Source organism: Podarcis erhardii (genome assembly GCF_964252035.2).
Source record: "Podarcis erhardii genome assembly, chromosome: 5".
Lineage (NCBI taxonomy): Eukaryota > Metazoa > Chordata > Lepidosauria > Squamata > Lacertidae > Podarcis > Podarcis erhardii.
The window spans coordinates 74352101-74365409 of record NC_138509.1 but is presented as its reverse complement, the minus strand read 5'-3'; the positions used below and the strand labels follow the sequence as shown (position 1 = coordinate 74365409).

Here is a 13309-nt window from a genome sequence, read left to right as displayed (position 1 = left end):
ATCCAGCAAACTCAGCTCATGTGTTCATCAACCCCCAAAAGGAGCAAACAGGCAGCAGCCCTTACACCTTCCCCCCAAAACTAGTAGTAATCAGTGACATACTGCCTCAGAATATAGGGGCTTCATTTAGCCATCAGGGGCCAATAGCTGCAGATAGAGCTGCGGTATCAAAAAGTGTGTTCGTTTAAACATGGTCAAGAAAATTTTCTTAAAGTACTTTTTTATTAATAGTCAAGAGAAGTTGTAAAAACAACCTTAGTATAAAGGCACAGGAGACAGTTTTGATAATCAAATTAAACAGTAACTTACAGTACAAAAGACAATTTTTATGCACATACAAACCCCAAACATCTCATTCAAAAAATATTTCACCATTATTCGTGGGTAATGACTAAAAATATAAATTGTCCTTGTACAATAAATACTTGATAGGTGCAAATTGAAGGAAACTTATTGCTTTCCACATAGGTGTTTTCCCTGTAGACTGAGAATTGTGGACTCCTTTTGTCATTGGAATCCTGCTTCATGAGCACATTTTCCAAGGGGGAACATGGACTCCAACCCCAACCTCACAAGGAACATTTGGCAGTCGAACTGCCTCAATAGCTGGCAGTGGTTTGTTTTTTTGTGTGTGTTGTTTAAAGCCTACAGCAATCATCCATCTCATTCATCAGAAATTGTGGGTATTAAATTAATATTGAGATTAAAAGGCTTTTCATGGCAGGCTAGTGTTTAGTCTCACATTTAGGTTTTGCTTGCAAATTGAATCAAAATAAAGCCAACATAAATGCTATGTGACTACAGGCAAAAGAATCCAGGGGAAAAACCAGCCAAAATTATGCTTTCTGAATTAAATGGGATATAAACACAATTAAATTGAAATCATTTCTGTCGGACTCGAACATGCCTAATGTGCTATGGGGTTGTGCCATAATATCAAAGGTAAAAGGGGATCCCACAGCAAGAAGAATTATTCCAGCAGGGAACAGCCCAAGAACAAACTGGAATAAATTTACATTGTAGAAACACAATATGAAAATGAGCAGCTGTATGTTAGGACTATGCGGACCAAATAGAAATGACATTTGAAAAAATCATTTCAAACTTTCTGGGGTAATCAGCATGCTTTCAGTTTTGAAACAGAATGGTTTTGTCATCCCTTTTCTACTGCTTTGCTCCATCTGTCCAGATGAATTTCTCAACACCAAACTAATAGTTCTCAGAATGTGGAAACCCTTCTTATTCCACCCCAGTCAATGCAGTCATAAAGAAAAGCACTCTCAATGGTGCCTCTTGCTCCTGAGGGCTGCTCTAAGAACACCAGAAGCAGAGAGTTCAATGTTGAAGCACTTCCACTATGGAACTGCCTGTCAATTTTAGACACTTGCTTAAGACTTTTTTGTCCACATGCTTTTTCTGAAGTGTGACCTCCATCTGTACATACCATTGAGCAATGTGATTTATTTTTATACTTTGTTTTTTGTAGTTTTTAGTGTATATTGAATTTTTGTATTGTACACCGCTTCGGTAATCTTTTGTTAAAGCGGTATATAAATCTGCTTAGCAAATATAAAACAAAAATTATAGCTAGTCAGTCACTTCCTATAACCAGAAGCTTTTGAATTTCATCACTCCAATCATGAAAATCTCTGCAATTGCTACCATGTGCAAAGAAAAGGAAAACAAGCTTTAAAAGAGGCGGGGGGAGGAGAATTAATTTTAGCAGTGGTCCAATTTCTCATTCAGGTTCCGATCTGTGGGAGCAATTTCAGGTGTATAGTAACCATTACAAGACTGAACTGAAAGACTTAATGCAATGCAAGGCCTCTACAGTAAACATGAGTACTATTAAATAGCCAACCCTACGGTTGAAAGTTCCGTAAACATCATCACATTGCAAATTCAGCAGAACTGTGAATAATGCAGAACAAATGCTAGCCTGCTAGGCATTTTCTCATTCACATGTGGAGTTTCCTAAGCTTTTAACTAGTAGCAAAGTTTCTCCTAAAGAATGATCTACAAACCCACTGAAATCTAAGTCAATGGATTAGTGTCACTACAGTACAGATTTAGGTGACTAGAGACGCACAACCATTTTCTTTGGCTTATGATTTAGTATACTAGCAAAATGGTATTTTGTCTTCATTTTAACTAGTTGTACTGCTTTACTCCAAACTTCCAACTATCTTCATTAGTTCTCAGATCATGATTCCCTGCTGAATAATTATTTTCACCTAATGGAATAAAGATGGAATTTTACAGTTAGCCATCTTGTGAAACATTACCCGCAGTAGAATTACAAAGAATTCAAATGTAATGGTTATGTCCACGCAATATTTAAGACTGCTTTTATAAGCATATCCTTAATAAGGCATACAAACAGTAAGAAACAGTGGAAAGAACTCAGCATTAGAATAAGCAGAGGAATCCTGTACTCAAATAGTGCACAGTATTCAAACAAAGACCTACTAGTTTTAGAACTATGAGAGAGACCTAGGACTTATCAGTATGTATGCAAATACCAGCTTAGTAAGTTGTATGCATGGGAGGGGCAGAGAGAAATAGAGAGACAATGACATCAGAAATAAAAGCCTTTAAAACAGGCAAATATAACTTGACTTTCCAAGTTATGTCATCAGTTTCACAAAATTGTGGAACTATCTCAGATTTATGTGAAGTCCTATGGATGAGAGTCACTTAAGTTGTTAATCTTGTCATCTGACCCAGTCAAAAGTAGCTCAGGTTGCAGTGGGATATGTAACCTTGCCTGTTTATACAGAGCATTCCCCATATACCAGTAACAAGTTTTTTCTTTGATGTCCATAACTTATTTTTTTCCATGTGCCTTTTCCCCAGGATCAAAGTTTTTGGCCACTATGAACTACCTCACATTATTACTTAGTCGTCCAAGGTATTCACGTAATTCTTTTGCAGCTAGGAATCTACCATATCGCTTCTTTGGATTGGCACACTCATCCAGCAAGGCCTCAAGTCGACCATCTTTGGCAATTTCAGCTGGAGGATCATGAAGAAGACCTCCAGAAGTGCCACGCCAGGTGGCATGTCTTGATAAAAGGTTCTGGCAAATAGCATAGTAGTTGTGGTCCACAGTGACACGAGTGCACAAAATCTCCTTTGAGAAAGAAAGACAAGCTTCCTTATCACAGTCATCGAACTTGCTTTCATACCAAACATCCCAGTTTTCAGGTTTATCTGTGAAATGCATAAAAAGAACAAACAGTAAGAAGCCCAGAAAGCAAAGAATTTCATGATTCTAAAGCCTGAAGATGAAAATCTACCCCAAGTTCTTTTATACCCTAATAGTCTGTCTGAAGGCAATTTACAGAAATAGTGTACTATTTACCACTAACATGAAATAAAGCTTGCTCATGAAATATTGGCTGTTTAAGGGGGGAAACTACAAAGAACCTTGAGGCAAACCTTCTCATAGGGATTGTTCAAAGCATTGTATGTTTCAGAGAATCCACAAAGTGTGATTTCTAAGATTGCCTAGGTACATGCATATTACTATGAAGAAAAAGTAAGAGCAATATTGTGAAAGTGACCACCGGCTACAGGGATTAAAAATGTATTAAATAAACTTGTCAGAAGGGAGTAACTGTTCTCTTGCTTTTTGTCTTGTACAGAATGAAACAAAACTCAAGTTCAGGTTTGTTCAGTGTGCCCATGTAGTAATGGATTTGTTTGTTTCAACATGTTCAAATATGAGCTGCTACAATTGTTATTTAATAATTAACTGCTGCATTAACTGAACTGATAAATCATAAAGCATTTTTAAAAACCCATATCTTAAACTATTCATATGCAAAACAAGAACCAACAGTCTTGGGGGTGAAAAAGAAACCAACTTACTTTGCTTGATTAACCTTTTATCTGCCACCAAAACATTTTCAGCATCCACAATGATGACCTTCCCATCTCTAGGGCCTACTGCGAAGTTGTCAAAGCTGACATCAAGGAGGTAGAGTGCAAATTCAAAGTCATTATTTGTCAGCTGCTCAGCTATTTCCATTAACTGCCATGCCAGGTCCACACGTTTTTCCCATGAAGCGCTGAAGTAGCTCCAGAGTTCTTCTCCCACATAGTTTACAGCCACCATTCTTCCACATGCTCCTAAATATTTTGCAAATGGCCAGCCCTCATCAGAAGGAAAACTCTGCAAAGGGAAATGCATTTCATTAATATTAACCACAAATACATTTGCAACTTTAAAATATGTGATGTTTAGAAGCATTTAGCTATTTGAGATGGCAGTGTTGTTCATTGCCTATGAGGAATTATCCATTGATTCCCCAAACACTGGGGTGGGGACAAGTGCTAAAGAACAGGCAGAGTGTAATCCTGCATATCTATAAATTCTGCACCAATCCAGCAAAATAACACATTTGTTTCAAACAGGCCTGGGATTTGGTGAGCTGCTGGCACACACTGATGTTGTCACTATGTATTTGTTTTCACTTTGCATATGATGCATCTTCTTTTGGTCCTTCAATTTGTCTAGGAGACCTGCATGAAAATGCTGTATTAGTAAAGCAATTGGGTGAACATACCAAACACCCACACTTGCTCTCCAATCTCTATAGGTTTTTTCCCCACTATGTCCCAGAGGTTCTGTACTAGTTTACTTGAAAACAAAACTCCATGAGAACAGTTGGTGATCAGGGATGATGGAGTTGAAGTTCTGCAACATCTGAAGGGATGTAAGTTAGTTAACCCTGGGTGGCGCTGTGCGTTAAACCACAGAGCATAGGACTTGCCGATCAGAAGGTCAGTGGTTCAAATCCCTGCGACGGGGTGAGCTCCCATTGCTCGGTCTCTGCTCCTGCCAACCTAGCAGTTCGAAAGCATGTCAAAGTGCAAGTAGATAAATAGGTACCGCTTCAGCAGGAAGGTAAATGGTGTTTCTGTGCACTGCTCTGGTTCGCCAGAAGCAGCTTAATCATGCTGGCCACATGACCCAGAAGCTGTACACCAGCTCCCTCAGCCAATAAAGCGAGATGAGTGCCGCAACCCCAGAGTCGGTCACGACTGGACCTAATGCTCAGGGGTCCCTTTACCTTTAACCCCTTTAACCTATTAAAGGGCTTCCCCACCATTGTCCTCTCACATCAAGAGCTCTGTTCTTCAGATGTTTGCAAAAAGTCCCCAGATGCTTGGTGCTGTGTCTCATTTTTTGTATGTCCCAGAGGTCTAGCAAAGAAACCAAGTACTTCTATTATTCAGGTGTGCTCAACAGGCGGCAGTTGCCTGGATGGCGTGCTCCCTACTCCCTTTACTTCAGAGCTGCTTTCAAATTATAATTCCAAATTATTCACACAAAGCTATCTGCGTTCTGTACAAAAGTGCTGTACAATTGTTCTAGAACATAAAGTGAATATAAAACATACCAGGTGTTAGCATACCATTATGTGCATTCAGCCACCTGGCAGGTCTAACATCTACTTTACTTGATCAGATGTAGAAGTGTGGTAGATTCGCTGTACTACTTAGCAAGCCATTGCAGACTTCCAATTTGCTAAGTCAATGCTGATCACAGTTGATTGCCACTTGCCAAATACTGGTATTATTCACAGACAATGTACCATATTCAGGCATTATCATAGCACACTAATATTAATACAAGCATATTGTCATTGCATTACCTGCTATATTTGACGAAAGATCCAAACAATTAGATGCACACTACAGCTGCTCTGTTAACTCAGAAACAACCATATTTAAAATTACTCATCAGTAGCACAAGCAAGCACATGTACGTTTCACATTGTTCTTCTGTTTATTGTATTAAATAGCAGCAGTAAGCCAAATATCATGCATACTCAGCACTAGGGACATCTCCTTAATTGCAAGTGCAACAAATCCCAGGAACAAATTGAGATGCCAAAGAGCAGCTTGGCAGTTTGGCTCTGGGAGCTCTGGGTGAACCACCCAGGAATTTCCTGGGTTTTGAATTAGTGCCGAGTTTATATAGCCACATACTTTTGTAGTACAGCAAAATGAGCATTGTCATTCTTTGCATGGCCACGGAAAGCCACAGAGGCCTAATCTTTTTTGCTCAGTTCAGCCAGGTGGCAAGAACAACTAACAAGAATGGGCTTTAACATGTGTTGAGCAGAGGAAAACAACATTCCACCTTAAATGGAAAACTCTCTTGGAAGAAGTCTGCATCTGCATAGAGCTCATGGCTCACGGCTCACATTAATAACAGTTCTGATGACATTTAGCTTATATCTGTTGCGTTTGAAGGATTCCTGAAGGCAAGTAAGGTTTAAAAAACGGGTTTGCCAACTAAACAAGCAAGCGTATAGCTGGGACGCACAGATGGGGAAGAAGTCAAGAAGCAATTGCAGCAGGTAATTCCATGGTTTGCATAATCGCACACTTCTGGTGCAAATAGGCATACTGAAAACAGAGAGGAAGGGTGTCACATAGTATAGGCAGCCTTGTAAATTAGCTTAAAAAGTTACTAGCCTACATTTTTTTACTAGACTGATAAGTTTGTTTTTCTATCCAAAGAAATTAATGCCATGTTCAGATCAGCCTGTTGACATCAACTTCCGTAAATATGGCACAAGTAATGCATTAATAATGGGCATCCTAGCAGCAGGGAGTAGTATCCAAATTCAAGCTCTAAGTCTAAGAGGCAGCGTACTGCATTTCACAAGGATCATCCAGCAAATCATCTGCAGGACCTCTTAACTCCAATGTGATGCCAACTGCCTGAACGAGCAGGGTGCTGTTTTATGCTGCTCAGGAGACTGGGCTTCACTCTTCTCTGGCTTCTTTCATATTGAGCGAGCAAAGCTTTAGCTTACTTCCTAGGTAGTAAATAAAATATATGATTGCATGTATATCAATTTGTTAGCATATGCTTCGGTTTAGGATATACCTATTATTACAAAGGTTATTTAAAAAGTTGTGTTAGTTGTTTGATTAATTTGTTAATTTAAATCAGGGATGCAGAAATGGATGTAGCCATAGAATCATATTGACAGCTGAGCAGGGCTGCCTAGCTGTCAATCACTTGACATCGCGTGATTCACAGTTAAAGTACAGTCTTACCTTGGTTCTCGAACAGAATCCGTTCCGGAAGTCTGTTCGACTTCCGAAAATGTTCAAAAACCAAGGCGCAGCTTCCGATTGGCTGCAGGAGCTTCCTGCACTCAATCAGAAGCTGTGGAAGCCCCATCAGACATTTGGCATCCAAAAAACACTCACAAACCAGAACATTCACTTCTGAGTTTGTGGCATTCAGGAGCAAAAACATTCGACTCACAAGACATTTGAGAACCAAGGCACAACTGTAATGGGAGCAGGCAAAAGTTTATCTCCAATCTCAGTGCTGGTCTTCCCTTATTTCCAAACCTAGCATTTAATGTTTCCGTTAGAGATAACAGATAACTATGCCTGACACTGTATGATTGATGGGTGGGTCTGGCTTGCCCAAAATGACCTTTGTGGCCAAATTCAAAGACCTGGCAGGTCCTAATTAGGCCCACAGGCATAAAGCTCTAAAACTGCTGATTCAAATCAATCCACCCTGCTTGACTAGTTGTACACTTGCTCAATACTAAAGTTGACCTGACCTTAGAACAAGCATCCTTGTAGAACACACTTTGCAGTGTTACAGTCTTGAAATTAAGTTCTACAACAGCACCGGTATCTGATGAAATCAGCATCTTAGTTATTTATTACTCACTATTATGAAAGAGACAGCTACGCTTGCAGAATCAGGTGTAAAAACTGCAAGCCCATATCTAGTGAGATCTAGAAACATCTCATATTTAAAATATGAAAAATCAGGAACAAGAGTATTATAAATAATAAAAATAACAAGCCAATACACTTGGTCAAAGGAAATGAACTTAAAATTTAAAATGTACTCCAAGGCACTTGTAGCAGTAATGCTATTTAAATTTATTTTGGAAATTTAAATCTCAGTCGAAACACACCTACATTGTCTTGCTAGACAACCAAATTCACGGTTCTCAAACAAGAAATCATAATTACTTTTCCACTGTGACAGGACACGATGATATGAAGAATGATTGCTAAGAACAATGAAAAAATACAGCAAATTGAAGGACAAACTTTTTTTTTCATAGAAAACCTGTACAATTTTAGGCAAATACTTACACTCCTATATAGTAGCAGAACTGTGTTTTTATGTCAGTTTTGGATTCCTAGCTATAATAGGTCACAGAATATTTATTACAGATCCTTGTTGCAGATGCTTGAGAGTCATTGATCATTTAGACTGGAATACCCAGCAAATTCCTCCCTTAAACTGCCGTGTCCCCCCCCCCCCACCGTAGTAGGCTGTTTTCACCCACAGAAGTATATATTGTTTAGTAATATAAATATGAAATGTATTTAGGTACACAGATTAGTAAAATTAAGTAGAGCACTGAGCTTCTATCTCAACACTTAGGGATACAGATGAGACACGCTGTTGAAAGATGTTTCTGTAATAAAGCTTTTCCTCTGGCCTTGACAATCTCTTCAAATGTAGGTCAAGCTTAAATAATCTCAAAACTAGCTAAAATAAAGGCTGTCTGTTGTGGCAATGTGCATTTCATAAGTACTGCCACTTTACAAGTAATCCATACTCCAAATAGGCTTCAAACTAAGCTTCCAATCTCTGATAAAAAGTCTTATAATCCAAGAATCACTACAGTTTAGTGGATTATTCGAGACACATTTCCCATTATAAAATCAAAGATCAGCCTTCTATTTAGCACCCAGTCGTGCATCATTTAGTCTGATCACAATATCTAACATGTGAATCACATTCACCTTGCTCCTTAATCATCAGCATTCTCTTATATTAATCCAGGGTTATCAAAATTTTTACCTTGGCTTTTTATCAGTGCTAGTTACATTATTGAAACAATACATACTAATAAGTATCTGTCGAACAGAAAGTCTTTAACATTAGCTAGCTCTTGTAATGCAAACAGTGCCAACTTACACACCTATTAAAAGTATGTTTATCCGACAAGCAATGGGTCTTTAAATGAACTACACTATGTATTTTAGCAGGATTTCAGCAGATCAGAAGTGAACCCTGGAAATATTTGAAAGCAACTAGACTTTTTTGCAGTGGTGGTTGGAAGAGAACTATGAGCTACAAGAACTGCTGAGTCATAATTTGGATATTAATTAAATGAATGTCGCAACTGATATTGCACATAATTGGTGACAGAATAGAAAACCTGTTCTTACAATCCACACACGAAAAGGGCTAATGGAAGAGCTATTACTTATGTATATTGGGCTGCAATCCTACATGTTTACCTGAAACAATTCCACTGAAGTCAATAAGACTTATACATGCATAGGATTGTACTGCTAGTATTATAATTGGCACCTAGTGACCAATGCACATTAGTTGAAATTTGAGAATCACGGAATTGTTGAGTTGAAAGGAACCATGAGTGTCAACTAGTCAACCCCCCTGCAATGCAGGAATATTTTGCCCAACATGGGTCTCATACTCCTTTTAAAGTAGCAAGCAATGATTAAATGAAACTTTTACTTGTGGACTTCGGGGAGCTTGAGCTAACTGTGAGAGATTTCACTAAATTATATAATTTAGTCACTGACATATGACATTGCTAAATCAATTATGGGCTGGATGCCTAATATCCAATATGTGTACATCTTCTAATTCGTGTTTAACCTCCTTACAAACCAGAGTTGTGTTACAGAAAGAGAATTACATTTTCAAAAGGGGAGACTCACAGTGAATTTCCACCAAATAAAGTTCAGACTCAGGACGTGATTATATCTTAGTCTAGGTATCTTACAGAGCTGTTTACAAATTGTAGAGCACTTTGTACATCAAGCACTTTGTAACCAATAATTATATTCACACCAACTGTAGCATGATCTGTGTTGTTCTGTTTTATATGCAGTGTTTCATTAGTTTCTCAGCAAAATATATTCTAAGTGGCACAGCACATTTTTATACCGTTCTGTTTAGTGAAGGACATGCCACTCCTCTTTAAAATGTATTTATATTAAACATTCTCTTCACCTACAAATATGCTTTATCAATTTATGATCCATGAACAGAAGCCTTGTGAAATTCTAACAGAGAAAAAGCATAGACAAACCACTTTACATAGAAAGCTGCAACTGAAGCCATAGTAGACAAAACCTTCATGTCAGTTATCTTTGGGGGGAAACTGTCTAGATTTCAAGTTAATAGCTCTCCTTTAAGAAACTTTCAAGACATACACCAGCTGGTACATACCAAGCCACTAAACAGTTCAAGAGAGCACCAGCTGTTCCAATAGTCTATTTGATACTTCTTTGACAACCATTCTAGTTTGTGGACGCAACTCAACTGTTCCTTTAGCATATTTATTGATATTTGCCTACAGGGCTGGGAACTATTTTTTTTTTATTTATTTATTTATTTATTTATTTTGTAGCAAAGATAAGAGCAGTTGTAATTCAAGGTTACTTATTTAATGCAAACATTACATTGCTCATGGAAGGCACTTAGAAGGTGCTTGAGGAAGTCACCTGTATTTATGATGCAACATCATACCAATATTTGGGCTTAAGATAACCTGTTCAGCTGAAATATACCTTCATGAAAAAATTATACCATTAAAATGTGAGCTGGCATAGAGATGGCATAAATATATTAACAATTCCCAATTGTTAGGCTACATTGCTAAGTCCAAGTTTCTTTTACTGTTGGCTATTAAATAAAAAACATACTTTTTCTTAACCAAGCCAACAAAAGTTTTAATATGGCACTGTCCTCATAACATTGTCCTGATAGATATCTAGAGCAAATCTGAAATAATCAAACTGGTCGAAAATGCTCAACAGATTTTTACGTTTAATGGTCTAACAAACATTAATGCTAGGTTAAAATTACTGAAAGCAGTGAGTGTTGTTGACTTTCATTACAGCACCAACAAGTCTTCATTCTGACAAACAGCAATTTCAATGACTAAATGATGACTAGAAAGAGAATTCACCAAAAGGTGAAAGAGCTTTTTAAAAATTAAAGTAACAAGATAGAGATACTTGCTTGCTACTATCACCTACACAATGCGACAAAGTAAATACAGAGATTGATACAAAAGTTACCAAATAAATCAGCAAAAGAACAGAATGTAAAATGTAGCACCATGTGTACTTTATGAATAAAGGCACCCCTACTTTTATTGTTGAATTTTTAAATATAGGTTAACCTACAATGGGGAAAGAGGTAACAATTTTACTATTCCTCTAATAGCACCCAAAAAAAGGTAATAAGCAGCTGTTGTGTATGCTCAGTTCCTAAAATTAATTTTAAAAGACAACACTGAACTCCTCTCATATGCATGATTAGTTTTTGAGTTGAGTCCCAATGATTTCAGTGACACTTCTTCTGAAACGTTAAAACTTATTCCACTGCAGCTTTGGGCTTTACTTTGGCTATATGTGTTTTCAGGGAGAGTCCTGACTAGTTTTTGCAGACCACTGAGGACCCCAGCTGTTAGTGAATGGGTGTTTGCTTTCCTCTGTTCTCATGGCTACTGGCAGTCCTGGAAAAGGGCTTAAGGAGCTACACACTACACAGCCCAATCCACAACAGAGCTCAACTGTCCAACTTCCGCTGATTTTGTATGGCTGATTGTACAGGAATGCAAATCTATGTTGTATCTATTTGCTTAGGCTACACGGAGGAAATGTGAAAACAGCAACATCTGAAAGCATTTTTTAAAAATAAATAAACGTACAAATTCTATTGTGAGTACTTCACACTTACAAGCATCCCTGCATGTCAGCTAATGCTCTAAAACCATACAAGGAAGAAAGAGACTTCACGAGGAGACAGTATCCGCAGCTTTAAAAACAACAAAGACCTCTGTGGCATCTTAACGAGTCTGCTGAAGCTTGGGACACAATACACGTGTCGGTCTCCTAAATGTACTTTGTTAAACAACCTCTCTCCGCGCAAGTGCTTCAGAAAGGATTCTCGCACACATTTATTTTTAGGGGCAGCGCACAGGGAGGAAGTGGTCTCCACCTCTAGAGATCGTGGGACAGACAACGCTGGACTAGATCGACCAGAAAAAAAGGAGGTTCACACGCGAACCCCGAGCAGGCACAGCGCCGGCGATCTAGTGCACAGCGCTCCGTGCGATCCCGCTTATACGGCGGGGCCACGCGGGAGGGGGGAGGAGGCGGCGTGGGCGGCGTCGCCTTCTTACCTGCAGCACGAGGGGCTCCGGGTTGAAGGCGAGCGTGATGAGGAGCTGCATCCGCTCCGAGTCCTTGAGGTTGCGGAGCAGGAAGCTGCCCGAGTCCTTGGTCTCGGCGTAGCGGCGGACGAGGCGGTCGAGGAGGCGCTGCGAGGGGCAGTGCACCAGGTCCGACCAGCCCTCCACGACGTCGGGGGTGAGGAGGCGCACGTCGCCGTTGATGCTGGCGAACTCGGTGGCGTGCAGGGCCTGGAGCAAGTCGCAGCGCCCCCTGCCGGTGGCGCGCCGGCAGATCTTGGCGTCGATGTCGGCCAGCTCGCGCGCGGAGCCCAGGCGCTTGAGGACGACGCGGCGGCTGCCCTCGCGGGGCTCCCCGTAGCGCGCGAAGTAGACGTTCTTGACGTTGAGGAAGTCGAGCAGGCGCAGGCGGCCCCAGCTCTCCAGGCGCAGCTGCCCGTTGAGGAACTTGCGGCACCAGCTGGTGCCCCAGCAGGCCGGGCACTTGTTCAGCTGCAGGAAGCGCCGCTCGGCCAGCTCGTTGCGCTGCAGCGAGGCCAGCAGCGAAGGCGAGTTGAGGGCCAGCGCCGCCGCCAGCACGCCCAGCACCGCCAGCTTCACGTAGCGGTACAGGCGCCCCAACTTCAGCGACACCAGACGGAGCATCGTCCGTCACCGCCGCCCGCGACCGACCCACTGGCCGGCCGGCCCCTCCAGCCGGCGGGGCAAACCCCCCTCGCGGCGGCCGCCGCCGCCGCCTCCCCCGCCCCCCGCGCGCTCCGTTGCTCCCCGCGCTGCGGCTCCGGCACCAATAAACTCTCCGGCGCGAGGCTCGCCCGATAAAAGGGAGCCAAGTTACCGAGGGGAGGGAGGTAAAGGGGCGGCGCCGCCGCCGCGAGCCTGCCGGACAGGGCCGCCCCGCCCCCTCCAGGGGGGAGGAGCTACAACAATAAGCGCCGCCGCCGCCAACACTGTTGTTCGCGGCGCGCGCCTGCCAAGAGAAGCGCGTGATTGGGGTGGCGGGGGTGCGCTCTCGCGGTCCTATTTACCACATAGCGCACCTGGGGGGAGGGAGAGGG

General features: G+C 41.2%; 1 protein-coding gene and 1 long non-coding RNA gene across 2 annotated transcripts; both read right to left on the bottom strand.

The window, feature by feature from the left end:
• Positions 1–203: 203 nt before the first annotated feature.
• Positions 204–12944, bottom strand: DIPK2A (divergent protein kinase domain 2A). Its single transcript, XM_081862682.1, has 3 exons — positions 12243–12944; positions 3874–4177; positions 204–3213 (listed from the first exon to the last, which is right to left on the bottom strand). The coding sequence occupies exons 1-3, from the start codon at positions 12894–12896 to the stop codon at positions 2882–2884; spliced, it is 1290 nt and encodes a 429-aa protein (XP_081718808.1). The 5' UTR covers positions 12897–12944; the 3' UTR covers positions 204–2881.
• Positions 10445–12196, bottom strand: LOC309343275. Its single transcript, XR_014157232.1, has 2 exons — positions 10893–12196; positions 10445–10861 (listed from the first exon to the last, which is right to left on the bottom strand). It is a non-coding gene; the product is annotated as an uncharacterized lncRNA (long non-coding RNA).
• Positions 12945–13309: the final 365 nt, after the last annotated feature.